Here is a 23,383-nt window from a genome sequence, read left to right as displayed (position 1 = left end):
TAAAAAGCCGCTGCTTTCTGTGATTAAACAGCCTCCAGGAAGACCAGCAATGAAGCCACAATGTGCAGCTGATGCAAACTGTCTTCTCCTCTGACGCAGTTCCAGCTCCGTCTGGGGAGATCAGACTTTGGGAAAGCCTGAACCAGACAGCAGCTGAAGTGAAAAGTAGGGCAGCACGCTGCATGAAAGCCTGCGTCACCCCCCCACTCTTCTCTCTTTTCCCCAGTCTCCCTCCTGCATCCCTCAGAAATCCAACACCTTTATCGCTGCTTTTACGCCCCGCTGCCCGCGGGTTCTGGTAGCTTTTCCCAGCTTTAGCCGCTCACACGCAGACACGGCGTTTGCCTTCGTGCTGCAGGAATGTTAGAAAAATTATATATAGAGTTATACTATGAGAAAAGCTGCAAGAATAAGAGTTTCTGTGATGGGGGGGGGGGGAGGCCTCCTCCTGTCTTTTACTTCTCATAATACTATGTAGCAAGCAAAAGTGTTTTGACTGTCTGAACTCGTCTTCCCATAACATTAAATGCCTTTTTTCCATAAGATTGTGTGGCCAGCAAGCATAAACAATATAAATAGCACCATTTTGTTAGTCAGACAACTCTGAGCAGCTTCCTGACAGGTTGTGCCGACTTCTCTCTTTCTTGCAAGAAATAAATGTTTTGTGTGAATCGTTTCCAGCGACTCTGAGTCTAATTTTGAGAGAATTTTTCTCACATATTGGTCCTTCGAGCCGGATCCTAAGTCCTTTCCACCTTCCAGGATCGGAGCTGAAACCGTTACCTGAAACTCAGGTGGATAAGAGCTCGTCTTCCTCTTTTTAAAACGTTGCACAGAGCAGAGGGAGGTGGAACAACAAACCTCCGACATGGCTTCTTAATTCTAGCTGCAACGATGCGCCGCCTCTTTGGTCTCATCAGCTCATCTGCAGGTTTTTAACCGATTCTCAAGCTTTGGATGAACCCAAACACATTTCTCACTTGAAATCTGAGACCAAAGATGCGTTTTATCACCTGAGCAACATTTCCATGTTAAGACTTTTCTCCTGAGCCAGCAGCACCAAGTCCGAAGGGTGTTTAAACTTCACCTGCTGTTGGATTTGACCTTTGGATGCATAAACAGGGGAAAAAATCTCAAAAACAACCAAAATATTCAAATGATCCCGTGAAACTTCTGGCTCTGAAAACCCAACATGGAGCTTCTTCTTCAGGCTTTTTACTGGAAGCACAAACCGGCTTTAACTGGTCTTCATCCACAAACATTCATTAAGTCCACATGAAAGTAGGATTTTCCTAAATTTGTAGGTTTAACATAGAATTCCTGCTGCAGCATCATCCCATGCTCTATAAAAGGATCTGGACACTGTCCAACAGTTGGATAACAGCCGTATAGTTTCCCCTGAGGATGATAAAAGTATTTTTTCTTTCGTTTAAACTGGTTTAACTGACTGGGAGCTGCATCAAGGTGTCAGATAAGCTAATAAAATGGTCAGATAAAGGTGACATTTATGTAAAAATCCCCCTTTTCTGTTCTTGGGAGCACATGTTAGGTTGTCTTCAGCGACCTACACGCTGGTCAGGTGACCCAGTGAGGCCTATAAGGAGAGACTCTCCACCAACTAGTTCAGAACTGAAGAAACCTTTTGGGTGAGAAGTGAAACCGAGAAGAAGTCGTCCAGCTGCCCTTATGCAGGCTCTGAGGATTACCGTGAGCTGGTTACCAAGTGCTAGTAACCGGACCGGTTCCCCTCTGCTGAGATCTCTGGGCTGCAGCTGAGAACCATGAAGGCCATGAAGTGAAAGCACAACCTCTGACTCTGAGCCGACCCACAGCTTTGCTTTGGAAGGCTGTGATCCGTCAGCAGAGGATGCAGAAGTTCAGACTGAGCCTGAAGTTTCAGCTGGAAACTCTGAACGCGTTGCCTTTCAGAAGAGACCGCGACTGGAACCAAGAGTTTAGAAGCTAATTCCTGCTCTCTCAGCAGGAGCGAAGTCTCCGATTGTTTCTGAACCAGTCGGGGAGATCCGGACTGTGCAGCCTCGGATCTTCCTCCCATCTCATCTCTTTGCTCCCCTCTCGTCCTCCATCATTACCAGCCCCTCGAGCTTTAAAAAATGAACTTAAGTATTGATTTCTGACTACAAAAGCCCTCAAATATTCATGCTCTTGTTCTCTCATGCAGAGCTGCTCAGTGCAGCCTTAAAAATAGCACATTATGAAATCGTATGTCAAGTATTCGGGGTCAAAATGCAGAAGAGATGTGCTGTTTGAGTCCAGGAGCAGGCTGCAGGGTTATCCAGGCCTGTGCTGTGAGTTTCAGGGGGAAAGCACCTGTAGTTTGGAGGTATTGACCGATGAACTAAAGACAACTAAAGCGTTGGTTTCTCCAGCTGATGTGATAGATTTAGCATCACATTTCAGGAGGATCGTGCAGCTTCTGCGGTCTTCGTACAGTACGTCCTGCGCCTTCTTCTCTGGTGCATTGTTTGTTTTCCTGCTATTCTTAGAAATGTGGGACTGATGCAATGCTTCTTCTTCCTCCTCCACACACACACTGCATGATGAAATGCATTGACTGCAGAGGGCAACGGGATGTGAGGAGAGCCGTTGGAAGCAGGATGAGGTGATGGGGATGGAGGAGAAACGAGGAGGTAGCAGTGGAGGTGGAAGGAAAGTGAGTCTCATCAGGAGGAAGAGATCTCATGCTTTTGAGCTTTCGGTGGGCAGTTTATACACCCAAAGGCTCGGCTTAAGATCACGTTCAGATATTCTGTGTTAGACCTGCTAAAGTGATGCTATTAATTCATTATTTCACTGAGAAATGGTAAAAGTATAGATGGGTTAGATCAGGGGGGTCAAACTCAAATACACAGTGGCCAAGGTTGAACAAATGAACCTTTTAATATGGAACCCAACAAGTTTTGATTTAACAATGAATACTGAACAAGCAAGGCTTATATAACTTTAAAGTCCAGGGGTGCAAAATTAATAATAATAACAATAATAATAATAATAAAAACATATCAATGGCATATTAAATTAGATTAAAATAAAAATTGAATGCCTCCTTTCTGTTTGCAGCCTTCTGATTTATGTCAAAATTAGCTTCTTACACAGGCTAATAAATGTGAAAATAAAATAACATAAACCTCTTTTCATCTCCTTTACTTTCTGGCTCCTTTGAGCTGTGTCCAGGTCCTTATATTTGTCCTGGTGTTTCGTTTCATAGTGTAGGCTAATATTATATCCTTAGTTACTCCTTAGTTACTCCTTAGTTACTCCTTAGTTACTCTTTAGTTACTCTTTAGTTACTCTTTAGTTACTCTTTAGTTACTCTTTAGTTACTCCTTAGTTACTCTTTAGTTACTCTTTAGTTACTCCTTAGTTACTCCTTAGTTACTCCTTAGTTACTCTTTAGTTACTCTTTAGTTACTCTTTAGTTACTCTTTAGTTACTCCTTAGTTACTCTTTAGTTACTCTTTAGTTACTCCTTAGTTACCCCTTAGTTACCCCTTAGTTACTCCTTAGTTACTGACGCGTTGTCTCCACAAACAACACAAACAGGTCTGTCTTTTACATAAACAGATATTCTGTCTCCCACCTGTCCAGAAAAGTTCTATTTTCTGCCTTTCTTTTGGCCATTTTTTGGTAGGTAACAGTGACAGCTGTGGTTTGAGGTCTGGGGGAGAGGCGGGGGGCACAAGAAGACTGCTAGCATAGATGCTACTGACACAGAGGAGGGGCGTATCTGCCTCTGTTCTAATTGAGGCGCCAAAACAACAGCAAAGCATTATGGGACTTGTAGTATAAGCGGTGAATGGGGGTTACAGCGCTGCCGCCGTATGATACTGGCGGGCCAGCTCTAATATTCATTTGAAATTGCCTCGCGGGCCAAATATAATTACACTGCGGGCCAGAGTTTGACACCTATGGGTTAGATGATGATTATTCAGTGACTTTTATTAAAGCTTCACAAAGTGAAAGATCATGTGGTTGTTTCTGGTGCTTTGTCAGCCTGTTGCTGTGAGGGGATGTTAAGTTTAATTTAAGTAAAATGCATCTCCTGACCTCGGACCGATCTCCTTCTTATTTATTCTTTTTCACCTTTTCATGCCCCCTTACAGTCAGGACTTGATTCTCCTTAGTTAGTCGAGCTCGTGCACGAACCTGTGGATCGATGGCCTCTGAAGAACTCATCTCCTCTGGTTATGAGTCACTCTGGCTGTTGGTTTTGCTGGACTTCCCTCAGTTTGTTCCACTCGGTTTCCTCCTCGGCTCTTCAGCACATTTCAGGCTGGTCTATTGATTCGCTTCTCTCAGAAGGAGTGCTTCTCATTTTCCTCAGTATTTATATGTGCGAGTGTTTTTCTGTGTTTTCGTGGAGTCTGCTGACACTGAAACCTGATGGCAGCAGCTCTCACAGCATCTTTGGCTAGTAGAGAGTATATTTCTTCAATTAGAAACTAAATTATTAACGCGTGTTCAGTCATTTGAAATGCGTTTTATTGACCTTTTATCCATTATCTGATCCTTTTCCCTCTCTCTCTCTATTGGATTTCTGTTCTGAATGCAAAGGTTATCGTGGACCCTGATTGCTTCAGCTCAACAGTGACAAGCATCTGTATTATGGAGAGGTTAATGATCCATATCATAGCTGGAGGGAGGCTGTTTGCTTCTGCATGCCCCTCCTCTAATGAAGCTCACTCTGTTCTGATTGGTCGGCTGCAGTGGGCTGATTTAGGCCCCGCCCACATTGTACATTAACTTTAATATTCAGAATGCTAGAAGGCAGATGATTGGTCGATGAGTTTTCAACATCTTTTTATAATTTTTCATCATCGGTTTACGTTTTCTTCTTTATTGGACTACAAACATCTGTCCAGGTTATGTTTTACAAGACGGATCATAGAAAATAAACCATGTATTGAATGTCCAAGGTGGCTTTTAAATGTTTGCTGTACTGTCCACAACCATTAATCCCTCATTTCTTTACATATTTCCAGTTCTCCAGGCTTCTTGAAGGACATCCCAAAGCTCTTCTTTGGATGTGGGCTGCCTTTTGTTCCGTTCTCTGTCAGATGATCCCACACTGCTTCAATAATGTTGAGGTCCGGGCTCTGGGGAGGATTCATCCCTCCATAAGACCTGTTGCCACTGATTTTCAGTCCACTTCTTGTGTCATTTGGCACAGCTCAGCCTTTTCTCCCTGTTTCCCTTCCTTAAGAACGGCTTCTTGACAGCCACCCTTCCATGGAGACCATTTCTGATGAGGCTTGGGCCAACAGTAGATGGATCAGCTGAAGGTCCAGATGCATCTCTCAGGTCCTGTCAGGTCACAGCTGGATTTTTTCCTCTTTCTTAAGGACATCACTTTCAGATCCTGTTCATCTGCTGGAGATAGTTTTTTAGGCCTGACACTTCTTCTTTTGTCCTCCACTTGTCCAGTTTCCTCAAATGTTTTAAGGACACACTGCACACCATGCTGAGATATGCCAAGTTTTCAGCTAATAGCTCTTTGGGAATCACCTTGTTGCTGCAGAAATCCTATTTTCTGTCTGTCAAACTGTGTTTTCTTTGCTGTTTTTCATAGATGCAGCTAAAGAAATGGGAACAAATGATGTGTCTTTGTGACAGGCTGCTGGTAACAAAGAGCCTAAAGATCCAGTTTAAAACGGCTTCTTTGCTAAGTTGTCTGTTCTGTGTCGACACAACACTGGTTCATCCCTTGAGTTAGGAGCCTTTTTTCTGCCTGAAGGGTTCAAAGGTCAGAGTTAAGTGGCTGAACAAAGAAAAAACACTGAAAATGCTCAGGAACAAGGACTGAAGATGAGGGAAAAAGCAGAAAATGTCCAAAGAAAAACTGTGAAAAACTGTTGATCAGGACACTTTAAAGGTTTCAGGAATGAGGCTGAACTGGAGTTTTGTACAGTCCTGTATGTGCATTTTATACATGATAAATATGGAGATTTAGGGAAGGTTTATCAGTCCGTGTTTTTTGTATTTAGTTGAATCTGATGCTGTTCTTTTCCTGTGGGTCATCACATCTGTTTAAGGTTAAAAACTCAGTGGATCTGAAGTTGCAGCTTCGTTAGTTTCTGTCATTTCTCGATAAGGTGAATATTTGGTGTTCCACTTGTGCTTGTTTTAACTGCTCATTGATAGCATTTCTAATTATTCTTAATATGATAAGTTTATATGCAGGTGAGACTGAGCTGATATCAGGATCTGAAATCAGAAACATTTCCAAATAAAGGAGTCATTTTCTGAGCTGCACAACTCATTACCAGGTGAAATCTGCAGCTTCCTGAATATCTCAAAAACTCTGAAGGATGCCGGCCTTCAAAGTAAAAGATGTGGTGGGGGCTTTAAAAGTTTTATTTTTTAAATTCTTCCTGGATGTGACGAACAGAGTGGATAAAATAAAAGAGCAAAAAGGGAAGAGGAGGAAGAAAATGAAGAGAACAATGGATGCGTAACAGTTTCTAACCATCCTTCCTCCTGCTTGCTCCTCTTCCTCCTCGTCCTTTCATCTGCTTTTCCCTTTCTTTCTGGCTCCCGGATGCGATGAACTGAAACACAGCGGCGTCGAGTCGCTGGCGAGGGAACTCCACGCACAGTTTGCCTTCATCTCTTCTGCTCCCTAATTAGAGAGCGCTCACACTGAAAAGAATTAATGTTAAGAAACGGCAGCTTTTCAAAGAAATCCTCATTACTGTTCGGCTTTGTGTACGTGTGAGTCTTTGTGTGTCCATTTGCCTCCGGATTTAGCCTTGATGTCACAGCTTAATCACATTTAATTAGTCCTTTAATCACGCTGTGATTGGTTGATGCAAGGTCTCCTGCTAATTGGTTGGAAGGCTGTCGAGTGGGCGGGGTTTTATAAGTTATTGCAGCCAATTAAGACGACGGCAGATGAGCTTAAACTTAAAGCTGGTGGGTGGGAAGCTCGGTAAAGGGGATTTCCAAGGTCAGAAACACAGTAACAGAGGGGCGTGTAAACGAAGACGTCCCATTGGTCGTTTTTTCAGGGTGTGTGGATCTCAACAGGAAGAGCAGAGGGAGGTTCTTGTTGCAGTACTGAAAGCTACGATATGTGTGTGTGTGTGAGCACAACTGCAGTGTCAGTTTCTGCTGTGGCTTCGTGTCTGGATCGGTTCAGGAGTTTGTCTGCAGCGTGGACCTAAAAATCCTGGGTGTGACGCCATGTTGAACGATGCAGGCTATAAAACATGGCTGTGATTATTTGTTTTACCAGGTCCAACCTGGAAAGGTCACGGTAACAGCCAGACTCCTGCTTACACAACTCGGCTGCAGTTTCTGAGTTTTGTGCATTTTGCCTTCCTCAAGCCCCTTTAGAGTTTTCTCCTGAAAAGAAAGATGATGCCAGGTGTGATGCTGGCAACAGCCTGTCACACGGTTTGTTTCAGCTGTGCTGAAGTCTCTGACAGGTACGCTGTGCTGAATGGGAGAGGAAGCTTTACCTGCATGTTTGGCCAGTCTGGGTTAACATTCTCCTGGGAATATTTCTTTAGTTCAGTTTCTTCTTTGAAAAGCAGCAAAAAACAAACATGAATCAGACTTGTTTCCGTTGATGAAGCTGATAAACTCGTCTGTGTGGTTTCACCAGAGGGGGGCGGTATTTGCTTTGTTACTACTGCGACTTTTTTCACCTACGATACCGATTTCTGAGGTTTAGTATTGGCCGAATCGATACAGAATTATGGAAACAAACGGTAAGTTTCACTGTGTGGAAAAGACTGGGATTATTTCTTGTGCAAGGCAACATCAGACTTGACTTAACCATTACTTTCCTATTTTTTTAAAATAAACAGATATAAATGTACTGAATTACTTGTTTATTGAATAATTGTGCACCAGTAAAACAATCTTAGCCATAAAGATAGAACAAATGTACCTGGTGCAGTCAGTGCAATTAGGGATTCAAAATCCAACGTAAAACTAAATGGATATTAAAGGTATAATCGCAGATATTGCATGTTGCTGTGGAGTTTGTTGATGGAGGTGATGTGTAATAGCTGCTGATAGCTGATCCTTTCGTTCTCTCCACTTTGAAAACGGCGGGCTTCCGCACGGCGGTGATTGCGTCACTGACACCGCACAGCATAGACTTGGGCTGAATAGATATGGATCGGCCCATTGTCACGATACCCGATCTGGAATTTCCTTCAATATCAGTTCCGATACGATATGTATCATTCCGATACGATATGTATCGTTCTGATACGATATGTATCATTCCGATACTATATGTATCAGTTCCGATACCGATATGTATCAGTTCCGATACCGATATGTATCAGTTCCGATACCGATATGTATCAGTTCCGATACCGATATGTATCAGTTCCGATACCTATATGTATCAGTTCCGATACCGATATGTATCGTTCCGATACCGATATGTATCAGTTCCGATACCGATATGTATCAGTTCCGATACCGATATGTATCGTTCTGATACGATATGTATCGTTCCGATACCGATATGTATCAGTTCCGATACCGATATGTATCAGTTCCGATACCGATATGTATCGTTCCGATACGATATGTATCGTTCCGATACGATGTGTATCGTTCTGATACGATGTGTATCGTTCCGATACGATATGTATCAATTCCGATAGCGATATGTATCAGTTCGGATAGCGATATGTATCGTTCCGATACGATATGTATCGTTCCGATACGATATGTATCGTTCCGAAACGATATGTATCAGTTCCGATACTGATATGTATCGTTCCGATACCGATATGTATCGTTCCGATACCGATATGTATCAGTTCCGATACGATATGTATCGTTCCGATACGATATGTATCGTTCCGATACGATATGTATCAGTTCCGATACTGATATGTATCGTTCCGATACCGATATGTATCATTCCGATACGATATGTATCAGTTCCGATACTGATATGTATCGTTCCGATACCGATATGTATCATTCCGATACTATATGTATCAGTTCCGATAGCGATATGTATCAGTTCCGATACGATATGTATCGTTCCGATACGATATGTATCAGTTCCGATACTGATATGTATCGTTCCGATACCGATATGTATCAGTTCCGATACAATATGTATCGTTCCGATACGATATGTATCAGTTCCGATACCGATATGTATCAGTTCCGATACCGATATTGAAGGAAATTCCAGATCGGTGCATCCCAGTCCTAACAGGAAACATACCTCAGAGGAAAAAACAAGTGTGGTGGAGGAAAACGGAGAGAGCTCTTCTTCAGGAACGACTTTATCTTTCGGATCATCTGTGATGTTAGCTCAGATGAGTTCTTGCTCTGCCCATTTTACCCAGAATGCACCTGGGAGTGACTTGTGTGGACTTGGGACAGCTCAGTGTCCCAGAATGCTTTGCACTCCAGATGGCAGAGAAGAAAACGCACCATTTTTAAAGAAAGGTAGTGCGTACCTGAATGATTTTACATATGTAGCCGTTTAAACTTCAAATATGAGACTGATTCATCATTAAAGTCGATATGAAGTTTGTCCTTTTTGGAGCGATGACTCAGTTGTGCTGCTTCCTCCTCGGCTTCATGGCACCCAGTCCATTTTTAAACGTTTAATGCTTGTTGTCCCCTCTTTCCTGTCCTCTCAGCCCCAGCTGGTCCAGGCAGATGGACCCTTCCTGGTTCTGGTTCTGATGGAGGTTTCTTCCTGTTAAAAGGCTTTATTTCTTCCCACAGTCGCCTCGTGCAGCTCAGGACGGGGGATTGAGCTATTTCAAGTGATCTGTTGGTTTCCTTTGCTAGGCAGCTTCTTTTTTGATTGGCTCAGTATGAATTGGACTAATTTGGAATTAAATTAATTTCACCTGCAGAGGAAATTGTTGTCGCTCCTTCGTTGACATTTTTCCAACTCTGTCCAGTTTCTGCTGGAAGAGCAGCTTTACACTTTATTATTAGCAGTTATTAAATCTCACACAGATGTTTGATAGTCCAATAAACGTGTTGAAATGTTCTGCTTTTGCAAATCTCCTCTGAGCAGGTCTTCACACCCGTTTTACATGACTGGTTCCCTGATTAATGTCACTGTTATACCCGGGCAGGTTGGAGAAAGCTGCTCTCCTTTAAGAGGACATTTAAACCTCGGATCGCTCACAATCCTCACAATTATTAAACATTTCTGAGCTAAAGAAATGAACAAAAAAGCCTGAATTTTAAACCATAATTCTTGAAAGGAACAAGTTCAACAAATAAAATTATTAAAAGTTGAATTATTAATCACTTGTGAACAAAAAATCGGCAATTTATGATAAATTAGACCATCCCTGGAGCGCATTATGAATGCTGAAAGCATTCTTTCCTGTTCCACTGTGTTCGTTTATTCCTCACTTTATGAAAAGAAATGAAAGAAAAAGGGGAGGACTCTGTAAATGTCAAGAGAAGGGAGAGAAAAAGATGCAGAGACAGTGTTTCAAACAGGCTTGTAGCGCTTTTTTACGTGCATGAATGATTAATGAGGAGATGAAGCCAGAGGAGACTCTGGAAAACACATACAGGACATTCAAATGCTCCACCTACACTCACAGGAACAAGGGATGGTTGGAGGACGCAGATGAAAAGAGAGAAATTAAATAAGCTAAACGTTCAGCGAGTAGGTAAATGACAAATTAAGGAAGGCAGGGAGGGATGAATGGGGAGAAAATCAAAGTGGAGCCACTTAATTGGTTGGATCAGTGTGGAAAAAAGGCAGCAGGATGTCAGAGATGTCCTTCAAAATGATGCCCCACGCCGCTGAAGCGTGCTTTGAGGAAGACGGAGACTTCCTGTCACCTGCAGGGACCGGAGATGTGGCGCAGCAGATTAAAAATGTCCTGCGATTAAAACTGAGCATCAACGAGCCGTCGCAGCGCCGTGAACAGACCTCAGAGTTCACGCTGCTTTCCCGTCTCCGGCCAGGTTTGTGTTGGCCGCTGAGTCCATCGAAACACGTTGGAGTCAAGTGTCGCTGGTTCCTGTCCAAGTTTCTCAATTAAACTCCATTAATCAAGCAAATCGTATGTCAGAGATGTTCTGCTGTCAGCTGCATGCATCTTCCATCCAGCAGCAGCCTCAGAGGATATAAGAGCCCAGTGGATAAACTATATCTGAGGCTAATGTTCCAGCAGAGTTAGCTAAAGACTGTGAATGTGCTAATAACGCAGTAATTAACGGTACACATGCATTACTACGAGTTACGCTGTGCACGTCTCAGGCTTGGTCCATTACTGCTGATGAGAAAGCATTGTTTGCTAGCATCTGCTGCTAACTTACAGCTAACTGCTAACTCACAGCTAACTGCTAACTTACTGCTAACTGCTAACTTACAGCTAACTGTTAACTTACTGCTAACTGCTAACTTACTGCTAACTGCTAACTTACTGCTAACTGCTAACTCACAGCTAACTGCTAACTTACTGCTAACTGCTAACTTACTGCTAACTGCTAACTTACAGCTAACTGTTAACATACTGTTAACTTACTGCTAACTGCTAACTTACAGCTAACTGTTAACATACTGTTAACTTACTGCTAACTGCTAACTTATTGCTAACTGCTAACTTACTGCTAACTGTTAACTCACAGCTAACTGCTAACTTACTGCTAACTGTTAACTTACTGCTAACTGCTAACTGTTAACTTACTGCTAACTGCTAACTTACTGCTAACTGCTAACTGCCAGCTAACTGCTAAATTTCAGCTAACTGCTAACTTCCTGTCACCTGCAGTGACCAGAGACTGATTAAAAATGTCCTGCGATTAAAACTGAGCATCAATGAGCCACGTTGGAGTAAAGTGTCGCTGGTTCCTGTCCAAGTTTCTCAATTAAACTCAATTAATCAATCGTATGTCAGAGATGAGTTAAAGCCACCATAATCTGAAGAGAGATCAGTCTGGATGTAAAGATTAATCACATGAATCAGTAGGAGGAACACACCGGGTGATGATGGGTTTACGTCGTAGCATCAAATCTGACATCTCAGAGTTTGGGTTCCTTCAGAAGGAATGAAAACTGCACTAAGGTCTGTGAGACTGCTAGTTAAGGTAAGGACAGTGTAGATTTAGAGAGATTAAGGGTAATTACAGCATCTGTTGGCCACTTACATCTTCCTGTGTGGTTGCATTTAAAGTCATTAATTAAATCTTTGTTTGTTGGAGAGAAGTTGAGTAAATGAGACTCGATAGAAAAAGTCAACTCTCGGGTCCCGTTTGATGAAAAGTGAAACGAGTTCAAAGCGAAATGAATCCATGTGAAACCCGAGTCCAGTCAAGGTCTCACGGTGTCCCATGGAGTCTAATAAAGAGCTAAATGTTTGATAAGAGATCCAGAAGAAGAAGAAAAGACACTGAAAACTGTGCACGATGGGAAGCAATGCATGACATTTGTTAATTAGAAACAACTGCTTTTAAACCAGTCTCTGTTCTGAGTCCTGTGGTTTCTCTGTGGCCCATCAGGACGGCTTCCACTTGGCCCCGATTTACTCTGAAAGGTCAAAGTGAGCTCAGAAATATGCTGAATTCAGTCCTGATTTTACTCCAGAACGCCGGCTCCTTAAAGCTTAAAATGAGTGGAGCTTTTTGTCTGTTTTTATGTCTCATCTTAATGCATTTTTATCACTTCCTGTTGTTGAAGGGTTCTCCACAGATAAACAGCCTTGTGTCAAGGCCCTAAAAACGAGCACTGACTCATGAGAGTTTGCTGTGGGGCTCGGTCTTCCCGAGAGAAATAAAAGGTTTAACAGTGAGGAGCTGAACCATATGTTTTTTGTTGCTGTTTGCTTTGAGCTGCAGGCGACTGACTTTGTGAAAACTGATAAACCTCCAAAGAGTTCCCAGCAAGAGGCAATAGAGAGAAATGAAAGCAGATTAAAGGCGAGAAGTTTTTATTCCTCCTAGAAGTTTCCCCTGGATGAAAAGAGTTTGGCCCCTCCTCTCCAGCCTGGTGGGGGCAGGTGTGGCTTCACCTCTGCACTGATGATGCAGCTGAATTAGAACTTGTGGCTTTTCATCTTCTCACTTTTCCTCCAGCTGCTGGGTTGCCACAGAAACGATTACCTTGCTCTTCGCTTGCGTGGCATGTCTGAGTGTATAAGGAGCAGGCAGCAGCCTCAGAGGATATAAGAGCCCAGTGGATAAACTATATCTGAGGCTAATGTTCCAGCAGAGTTAGCTAAAGACTGTGAATGTGCAGCAAACACTTTTCATCCCACTGTTTTAACAACTTGGTCTCCGGCTTGGTCCATTACTGCTGATGAGAAAGCATTGTTTGCTAGCATCCGCTGCTAACTTACAGCTAACTGTTAACTTACAGCTAACTGTTAACTTACAGCTAACTGTTAACTTACAGCTAACTGTTCACTTACAGCTAACTGTTCACTTATTGCTAACTGCTAACTTACAGCTAACTGTTCACTTACAGCTAACTGTTAACTTATAGCAAACTGTTAACTTATAGCAAACTGTTAACTTACAGCTTTCAGCTAACTTACAGCTAAATGCTAACTTTCAGCTAACTGCTAACTTTCAGCTAACTGCTAACTTTCAGCTAACTGCTATATCTGAGGCTAATGTTCCAGCAGAGTTAGCTAAAGACTGTGAATGTGCAGCAGCCACTTTTCATCCCACTGTTTTAACAACTTAGTCTCCGGCTTGGTCCATTACTGCTGATGAGAAAGCATTGTTTGCTAGCATCCGCTGCTAACTTACAGCTAACTGTTAACTTATTGCTAACTGTTAACTTACAGCAAACTGTTAACTTACAGCAAACTGTTAACTTATAGCAAACTGTTAACTTACAGCTTTCAGCTAACTGCTAACTTACAGCTAACTGCTAACTTACAGCTAACTGCTAACTTACAGGTAACTGCTAACTTTCAGCTAACTGTTAACTTTCAGCTAACTGCTATATCTGAGGCTAATGTTCCAGCTAGTTAGCTAAAGACTTTTCAACGACACACATTTGGGCCATTATCTGGACATTTTTAGCAAAACAAAGTGGGATGAAAGATTCCAGTTGCAGTAGGATCGTCGGACAGAACGGTTGCACCAAACCTAGCAGGACATCAAGGACAGGGTCCACACCTGAATCCTGTGGGTTGCGTAAACCGAAGCAGATGCACCACCCGAATACTGCGACTGCAGTAGCTGACTGTTGGCCAGCCTGGCAGCTTGATGCTTATGCTATAAGAGTCAGTAAAAACTAAATGATTAAAGAAAAAGGAGCTCTGTGGTCTCAGTGAGCGAGTTTAAGTTGGGAGGGTGAAGATATGTCAGCTTTTATACGATTCACAACAACTGTTGACTATGTTTGTGCTGCTCTGTTCTCTCCTGACGAATGGAAGTCAGGATCAGGGAGCAGCGCTCACTTTATTATCCACCTGAACACCTCTCCTCCTCCAGCTTCCCTTCTCTCTCACCTCCTCCCTCCGACACTCGAGGGCCTCCATCAACTTCAGACTGACGGCGGCGTGATGTCCGCGGCCCTCAGTCTGTGTGTCTGAGCCGCTCTGTTGGCCACCTCCATCACTTCATTTCCTTCCTCCCACTTTCAGTGGCTCCTTCACTGCCATTTGCGCCGCCTCCTGCTGTTCAGAGGAGCATTTCTTTTATAACTACACACCGCTGTGAGGGGTTCTCACTAAAATAAGCAACTGCTTCCACCCACAGTTTAAGACGTGCACAACATCCAGATTATTTATGGTGATTTCACTGAAAATGTCACAGCCCCCCTACAGCATAATCCAGAAGACCTTCTGGCATCTCTAAAAACTATATACATCTCGAGGATAAAATGCAAAAACAGACTTGGGAGTTTGCTGATAAAGATGTAATAAAAACATTGCTGGATCAGGGGTTCACTTAGTTTTATTCACTGCAGCTGAAGCTGCTGGATCAGGGGTTCACTTAGTTTTACCCACTGCTGCTGAAGCTGCTGGATCAGGGGTTCACTTAGTTTTATTCACTGCTGCTGAAGCTGCTGCTGGATCAGGGGTTCACTTAGTGAGGTAAAAGTTTTTTTCAAACTGTATATTTAACACAGTATCAGATGTGATTGGAGGATATTTTTCAGTAAATCCTCCCTGAACATGTAACAGGATCTGTTTGGGGTTCATTTCACATGTAACGGGATCTGTTTGGGGTTCATTTCACATGTGACGGGATCCGTTTGGGGTTCATTTCACATGTAACGGGATCCGTTTGGGGTTCATTTCACATGCGACGGAATCCGTTTGGGGTTCATTTCACATGCGATGGAATCCGTTTGGGGTTCATTTCACATGTAACGGGATCTGTTTGGGGTTCATTTCACATGCGACGGGATCTGTTTGGGGTTCATTTCACATGTGACGGGATCCGTTTGGGGTTCATTTCACATGTAACGGGATCCGTTTGGGGTTCATTTCACATGTAACAGGATCCGTTTGGGGTTCATTTCACATGTAACGGGATCTGTTTGGGGTTCATTTCACATGTGACGGGATCCGTTTGGGGTTCATTTCACATGTAACGGGATCCGTTTGGGGTTCATTTCACATGTAACGGGATCCGTTTGGGGTTCATTTCACATGTAACAGGATCTGTTTGGGGTTCATTTCACATGTAACGGGATCTGTTTGGGGTTCATTTCACATGTGACGGGATCCGTTTGGGGTTCATTTCACATGTAACGGGATCCGTTTGGGGTTCATTTCACATGTAACGGGATCCGTTTGGGGTTCATTTCACATGTAACAGGATCCGTTTGGGGTTCATTTCACATGTAACGGGATCCGTTTGGGGTTCATTTCACATGCGACGGAATCCGTTTGGGGTTCATTTCACATGCGACGGAATCCGTTTGGGGTTCATTTCACATGTAACGGGATCCGTTTGGGGTTCATTTCACATGTAACAGGATCCGTTTGGGGTTCATTTCACATGTAACAGGATCCGTTTGGGGTTCATTTCACATGTAACAGGATCCGTTTGGGGTTCATTTCACATGTAACGGGATCTGTTTGGGGTTCATTTCACATGCGACGGGATCCGTTTGGGGTTCATTTCACATGTAACAGGATCCGTTTGGGGTTCATTTCACATGTAACAGGATCCGTTTGTGGTTCATTTCACATGTAACTGGATCCGTTTGGGGTTCATTTCACATGCGACGGGATCCGTTTGGGGTTCATTTCACATGTAACGGGATCCCTTTGGGGTTCATTTCACATGCGACGGGATCCGTTTGGGGTTCATTTCACATGCGACGGGATCCGTTTGGGGTTCATTTCACATGCGACGGGATCCGTTTGGGGTTCATTTCACATGCGACGGGATCCGTTTGGGGTTCATTTCACATGCGACGGGATCTGTTTGGGGTTCATTTCACATGCGACGGGATCCGTTTGGGGTTCATTTCACATGTAACAGGATCCGTTTGGGGTTCATTTCACATGCGACGGGATCCGTTTGGGGTTCATTTCACATGTAACAGGATCCGTTTGGGGTTAATTTCACATGTAACGGGATCCGTTTGGGGTTCATTTCACATGCGACGGGATCCGTTTGGGGTTCATTTCACATGCGACGGGATCCGTTTGGGGTTCATTTCACATGCGACGGGATCCGTTTGGGGTTCATTTCACATGTAACGGGATCCGTTTGGGGTTCATTTCACATGTAACGGGATCCGTTTGGGGTTCATTTCACATGTGACGGGATCCGTTTGGGGTTCATTTCACATGCGACGGGATCCGTTTGGGGTTCATTTCACATGCGACGGGATCCGTTTGGGGTTCATTTCACATGTAACGGGATCCGTTTGGGGTTCATTTCACATGTGACGGGATCCGTTTGGGGTTCATTTCACATGCGACGGGATCCGTTTGGGGTTCATTTCACATGCGACGGGATCCGTTTGGGGTTCATTTCACATGCGACGGGATCCGTTTGGGGTTCATTTCACATGCGACGGGATCTGTTTGGGGTTCATTTCACATGCGACGGGATCCGTTTGGGGTTCATTTCACATGTAACAGGATCCGTTTGGGGTTCATTTCACATGTAACTGGATCCGTTTGGGGTTCATTTCACATGTTACGGGATCCGTTTGGGGTTCATTTCACATTTAACAGGATCCGTTTGGGGTTCATTTCACATGTAACAGGATCTGTTTGGGGTTCATTTCACATGTAACAGGATCCGTTTGGGGTTCATTTCACATTTAACAGGATCCGTTTGGGGTTCATTTCACATGTAACGGGATCCGTTTGGGGTTCATTTCACATGTAACAGGATCTGTTTGGGGTTCATTTCACATGTAACAGGATCTGTTTGGGGTTCATTTCACATGTTTTGGCTGCAGAGGCGCCGTCAGACGAGCAGCTGCTGCATGCGGCGCTCTTCCTCCTCGCGTCTCATGAGGGCAGCGGTGTGATTTTAATCTTCCACCTCCTGCCTGGTGGGAGTCAGACTGAAGGTCAGTCAGTCACGACTCAGCAGTGGTTTCTGCTCCTGGGTCTGACTTCAGCTCCATTCAAACACAAGCAGAGCTTCCACAGGGCTTCAGTGTGTAGCAGAGCTCATTTTCACTTGTTTCTGATGTCATCCTCGTAGCTGGAGGCGTGTTTCACCTGAATTTGCTCCACCAGCCTCTCGGAGGACTGTTGGCACATTTGAGAATTAAAAACCGTTTTGTCTCCTCAGCTGAGATCACGTTGTGTGATTTCAGTCAAAAGAGACGAGCAGATGGCTTTGAATCGGTGGTCATACATCTCATCTGTGAGAGGAGGCCTATGACTGTTTTATGACCAAAGAAAGGTTTTCCACTCGCTGATTAACCGGCCGAACTGGTCCGATCCCTCTCCTGTCGGCCAGTCGGTGGGAAGCCAGAATCGGCTATAGTTTCATGCTTTATTCCTTTAATTTAACACCAGCAAAGACAAAAATAAAGATGTTTATTATCAACCAGCTTCCCTGAAACCTGAAGATGGAAAACTAATAAAAACACAATAAATGAGAATAAAACCAGCAGCTTGGAATTAAATCAAAACCTGTGAAACTCTTTGAAATGAGTCGCAGATCATTTAATTTCCTTCACTGCTTTATTTAGACTCGTGTTCCTCTAAATCATCCAAATGTGAAACAACTGGTTTAATGGAGCATTTTCAGAGTGTTTGATTATTCATGAGGATAAAACTGACAGCAGCTCGGGTAAAAAGACAGGAGGAGAGAATCTGATGGGAGGGAGAGGTGGAGGGGAGGGAGAGGTGGAGTGAAAGATGGAGTGGAGGGAAAGGTGGATATAAAGGTGGAGGGGAGGGAAAGATAAGATGGAGGGGAGGTGGAGGGAAGGGAAGGTGGAGGGGAGGGAAAGATGGAGGGAAAGATGGAGGGGAGGGGAAGATGGAGGGAAAGATGGAGGGGAAGATGGAGGGAAAGGTGGAGGGGAGGGGAAGGTGGAGGGGAGGGAAAGGTGGATATAAAGGTGGAGGGGAGGGAAAGATGGAGGGGAGGTGGAGGGAAGGGAAGGTGGAGGGGAGGGGAGGTGGAGGGGAGGGGAGGGGAAGGTGGAGGGGAGGTGGAGGGGGAGGGGAAGGTGGAGGGGAGGGAAAGATGGAGGGGAAGATGGAGGGGAAGGTGGAGGGGAAGGTGGAGGGGAGGGAAAGATGGAGGGAAAGGTGGAGGGGAGGGGAAGATGGAGGGAAAGGTGGAGGGGAGGGGAAGATTGAGGGAAAGGTGGAGGGGAGGGGAAGATGGAGGGGAAGGTGGAGGGGAGGGAAAGGTGGAGATAAAGATGGAGATGAAGGGGAAGATGGAGGTGGAGATAAAGGTGGAGGGGAGGTGGAGATAAAGGTGGAGGTGGAGATAAAGGTGGAGGTGGAGCAGGGCAGACGGAGCGAGGCCATCCCTTTGTTAGGAGCCACAGCCGCAACAATTTACATGAGAGCCAAGCCTCCTTTCTGCTGATTGGTCCAGAGAGTCACCTCCACCCCTCCCTCCTACACCACGCTGCAGCCAATCAGGACGTCACACACTCCCAGGAGGGGGGGGGCTCCTCCGAGTGTGGAGAGAAAGTGAAAGAGGAGTTTCAGGTTGAATGGTTTGACGGCAGAATAACTGATGAGCTGATGGTTTCATGGTGATGAGTGGAGTGACGGCGCCCCCTGGTGGCGAAGCGCTGACACGACCAAAGCTTCACATCTGGCTGGAAGGAGAAGGTTTTAGAGAAGGAAATAAAGAGAAGCAGTGTGAGTGTAAAACTAAGTGAACCCCTGATCCAGCAGCTTCAGCAGCAGTTAGTGTAAAACTAAGTGAACCCCTGATCCAGCAGCTTCAGCAGCAAGAGAACAAGATCATATTTCAACATTTTCTACATCTGCCATCCACCGCTGTTTGGTTCAACAGTAACTTCAGGCTGGAAACCACCGTGTTTCAACAACAACCCCAATTCCAGGGGGGCATTACTGCCTCTGGAACTGTAAACCTGCACATCTGGAAAGGCTCCATCACTGCTGAAAGGTATCAACAGGTGTTAGAGCAACATCTGCAGCTTCTCCAGGGAAGGCCTGAAATATTTCAGCAGGACAGAGTTAAACCACATCCTGCATCTGTTCCAGCAGCAGTCCAGATGTTTCAAGAGTCCAGCTGCTGCTCTGACCTGCTGCAGTCCAGATGTTTCAAGAGTCCAGCTGCTGCTCTGACCTGCTGCAGTCCAGATGTTTCAAGAGTCCAGCTGCTGCACTGACCTGCTGCAGTCCAGATGTTTCAAGAGTCCAGCTGCTGCTCTGACCTGCTGCAGTCCAGATGTTTCAAGAGTCCAGCTGCTGCTCTGACCTGCTGCAGTCCAGATGTTTCAAGAGTCCAGCTGCTGCACTGACCTGCTGCAGTCCAGATGTTTCAAGAGTCCAGCTGCTGCTCTGACCTGCTGCAGTCCAGATGTTTCAAGAGTCCAGCTGCTGCTCTGACCTGCTGCAGTCCAGATGTTTCAAGAGTCCAGCTGCTGCTCTGACCTGCTGCAGTCCAGATGTTTCAGGAGTCCAGCTGCTGCACTGACCTGCTGCAGTCCAGATGTTTCAGGAGTCCAGCTGCTGCTCTGACCTGCTGCAGTCCAGATGTTTCAGGAGTCCAGCTGCTGCACTGACCTGCTGCAGTCCAGATGTTTCAGGAGTCCAGCCGCTTTGTCCCAGTTCTGCAGACTCGGTTAAACCCTGAATTTCAGACCCGATGAAGAGTTCTGTGTGACTGAAGGATGAGGAACGCCAACAGCAAGGAGTCCTCGCTTTGTAGGACTCTTCCTTCAGGCCGGTGAGCGTGCACGGTGAGCGTGCACGGTGAGCGTGCACGGTGACCCTCTGTGGCTCCGCCCACCTGCACGACTCCGTAGTAACGCTCATTTATTATTCAGAGAAGCTCGCTGATGTTCAGCTGCAGTTCCTCAACATGTCCACTGCTGCACGTGCACACGGACACGTGCACACGGACACGTGCACACGGGTCACATTTGGTCGTGTTTCTGTGCTGAAAAAAGACAAAAATCAATGTTGAACTGTGGCCCGCGGTGCAGCATCATAACTGGCTCTTCTGCTGGAGTTCAGCTCAGTGTTGACTCACCCAGGCCCTCTGGACATGAAGCCCTGCAGCGCCACCTTCAGGCTGAAGGAGGAGCTTATGAGACGCGTTTGGGTTCACAGACATTTAAAATTTGGGTTTTACGAGTCTCAGACTAAATGAGGACTTTTAGGAAGGCGAGTTTCTGCTCTTTAACTTTGTTTTTAAGCCCTTAAAGGAGCGCCGGCTGTTTTCTGCACAAATTCACAGAAGAAGAAGAAGAGCTGAGATCCTTTTCACCTGATGGGGGTTGAACATTTCACAGTTGGGTGTGTGAGGCCTCCAAAGCCTCAACAACTCTCCTTTTTTACCAATAACCCACTTCAGTCAAACTTTTGGGTGAAAAATAAAGTTTCTTCACTATATTTTCACACCTCAAACATCTGTAACCGCCTCAGGAGACTTTCAGAAGTCTGTTTTACAGCAATTTAAGCAGAAGAAGAAGGAGTTAAAGACGAAATGATGAATCCACTTGTTTCCTGAGTCTAAAACTGTTAGTTTGCTGTGTTTCCGTGCAGGTGACCATTGGGAGGATGTACGAAGCCCAGAAGACCGTGGTGGAGTAACAGCCGCTCGGTCGCAGGCGGAGGAGGAGAGGCCCAGCAAACGACAGGATGTGACATCACAGATCACGGCCCTGACATCATTACCGCCAAGAGCTGCTGAGTTTGACCTGCTGAGGCTGTGAGATGCATCATGGGAGATGTAGGAGCTGTTAAAGGATGCACCGATCAGCTGAGCTGGTCAATAACTTCTTATTTACAGTTTTATTTAGTCTATCCACCAACTGGCCTCTCAACAGCTGTCCAATCTGACGGCTCCAGATGTTCAGAGACGAGCAAATATTCACATTAAACGGCGTTAATGGCTTTGTTCTTTTAGAGCTAACGAGAAGCAGAGGTTTAAAAGCATTAATTAGGCATCCAGTGTGAGCTGAGGTTCAACCCTGGTGGCCTGATGGATGCTGCCGCAGAAACAGATTTATAACTGTCTCCGTCTGCTTCAGCCTACGTTACCCATGATGCAGCGGGGCTGTGGGAAAGCTGTCCGGCCACCACAGGAAAGGACAGTAGAAAACCTCCTGAAATATATTTTGTTATCAGAGTAATTTACTTTTGGTTTTTGAGTTTCTTTTCTTCATTTTTAACTGAATTTGACTTATTTCTCATGTTCCTGTGAACCAAACATCTGTTTTACTTGGAGGCTCCAGCCGTCCAACCACTGCTTCAGCCTACATTACCCATGATGCAGCGGGGCTGTGGGAAAGCTGTCCGGCCACCACAGGAAAGGACAGTAGAAAACCTCCTGAAATATATTTTGTTATCAGAGTAATTTACTTCTGGTTTTTGAGTTTCTTTTCCTCATTTTTAACTGAATTTGACTTATTTCTCATGTTCCTGTGAACTTGGAGGCTCCAGCCGTCCAACCACTGCTTCTACTGATGATAGACGCTATAAAATGTGAACTTTCAGAGCCTTTAACAGCCAGTAACTGAGCAGCAGCTGATCGGTGCATCCCGGATTTATACTTTTCTTTATTTCTATTTTTCTGTTGTAACGCAGTTAGTTAAGCCATCATACTACAAGCCTAAGAAACAAGGATAATGATGACAAACCAAAAGAAATCCGTGAATAAATGGCTTTTATTGATCAGTTTTCTGATCTCTGTGGCTTCTTTTTGCCTGAGAACTTAAACTTTCTTGTTTACAGCAGAGAGATCACTGTGGAGGACATTTAGTGTTGTCTTAAAGTGTGATTTAAGGTGATAAAAGCAGTAAAAGAACAGGGAGAAGTGGTTTCATCAGGCTCCGCCCCCTCCCTCTCTGCTGAGGAGGCTCCGCCCATTCATGTGGCTGCTTCTGCCTTCAGGCTGTTTGATTAAATGAAGAACAATAAAACAAACACTGAAACTTCTGTGTATTCCTCAAATGATTCCTCCGTCTGAAATTAGAGACTCTTAGTCAGACTTTACGTTTTTGGTGAACCGGCAGCTGGATCAGATTGTGTTTTTAGAGTCTTTAACTCCAGTTGTAACCGTCTTAACCCGCTAATCTGTTGTTTATCATTTGGATTAAAAGCTTGTTGGCCATCGAATCTCTTGAATACAGCCTGTCTTTTTCTTGTTTTTGGTGAATCAGTGGAAAGACGTGTGTTTTAAACTAAATGTTTGGGTTCAGAAGTGGATGTTCAATCTCTTTCTTTGTCAGAACTTCTCGGGGACTCGGGCTAATCTCACTTGTCCTGCTTGACCTTTACACTTGGTCCTGCCCCTCTGTTTTACAGTAGAAGTGCTCTTTTTCTGACTGGGGTCAAGTCACCAAAATGGCCACCAAGGCCTTGGTTAGGGGGGTACACAGGGGTAAAGATCTAGTCCACCTCGACCTGGACAAAACCCACTCTGCTCCTCCTGAATCACACATTCGGAGCACCCTGAGGTAAACTTTCCCGGGAGGCCGAGTCGTGTGATTCCCCCTGATAGTTGGAGCATGTCTTCACCGCTCAGGTCTGCCAAGGAGGGCCTTCAGCATCCAGAGCCTTCAGCACCTTGGGCCGATTCTCATCCCTGCTCGCCAGGAAGCTTTTAACCACTTTGGTGCATTTTCCTTCAGATTCCGGGGTGAAGGAGACCCGATACCTTCGGTTCGGACAGCAGTTCTCCTCCCAGGCCGAGCCCAGCCTGGGACAGACGCTGGTTTCCTTGAGTCCTTTTTTCCCGGCGTCCTCCCACCTGTCAGCTGCCTCAGGTGATCAGCTGACGTGTCATT

General features: G+C 44.9%; 1 protein-coding gene across 2 annotated transcripts in view; it reads left to right on the top strand.

The window, feature by feature from the left end:
- lyrm4 (LYR motif containing 4) overlaps positions 1-22,705 on the top strand; it is a 48,567-nt gene extending 25,862 nt beyond the window's left edge. The window contains exons 3-4 of one of the 2 annotated variants that reach the window (XR_011910232.1): positions 21,138-21,822; positions 22,031-22,705. Coding sequence is in view for 1 of the 2 variants with exons in the window: in XM_072379030.1 (XP_072235131.1) it covers positions 21,138-21,185 (48 nt within the window). In the remaining variant the exon portion in view is untranslated. Of the gene's footprint in view, positions 1-21,137 lie in introns of both variants that reach the window. The other variant, XM_072379030.1, reaches the window with a different exon arrangement.
- The last annotated feature ends 678 nt before the right edge of the window (positions 22,706-23,383 follow it).

The sequence above is a fragment of the Leuresthes tenuis genome, unplaced genomic scaffold, assembly GCF_036924035.1.
Source record: "Leuresthes tenuis unplaced genomic scaffold, fLeuTen1.0.hap1 SCAF_24, whole genome shotgun sequence".
NCBI classification, from domain to species: domain Eukaryota; kingdom Metazoa; phylum Chordata; class Actinopteri; order Atheriniformes; family Atherinopsidae; genus Leuresthes; species Leuresthes tenuis.
Note: the sequence above shows the minus strand (reverse complement) of the source record. Positions and strands in the feature narration are given on the sequence as shown.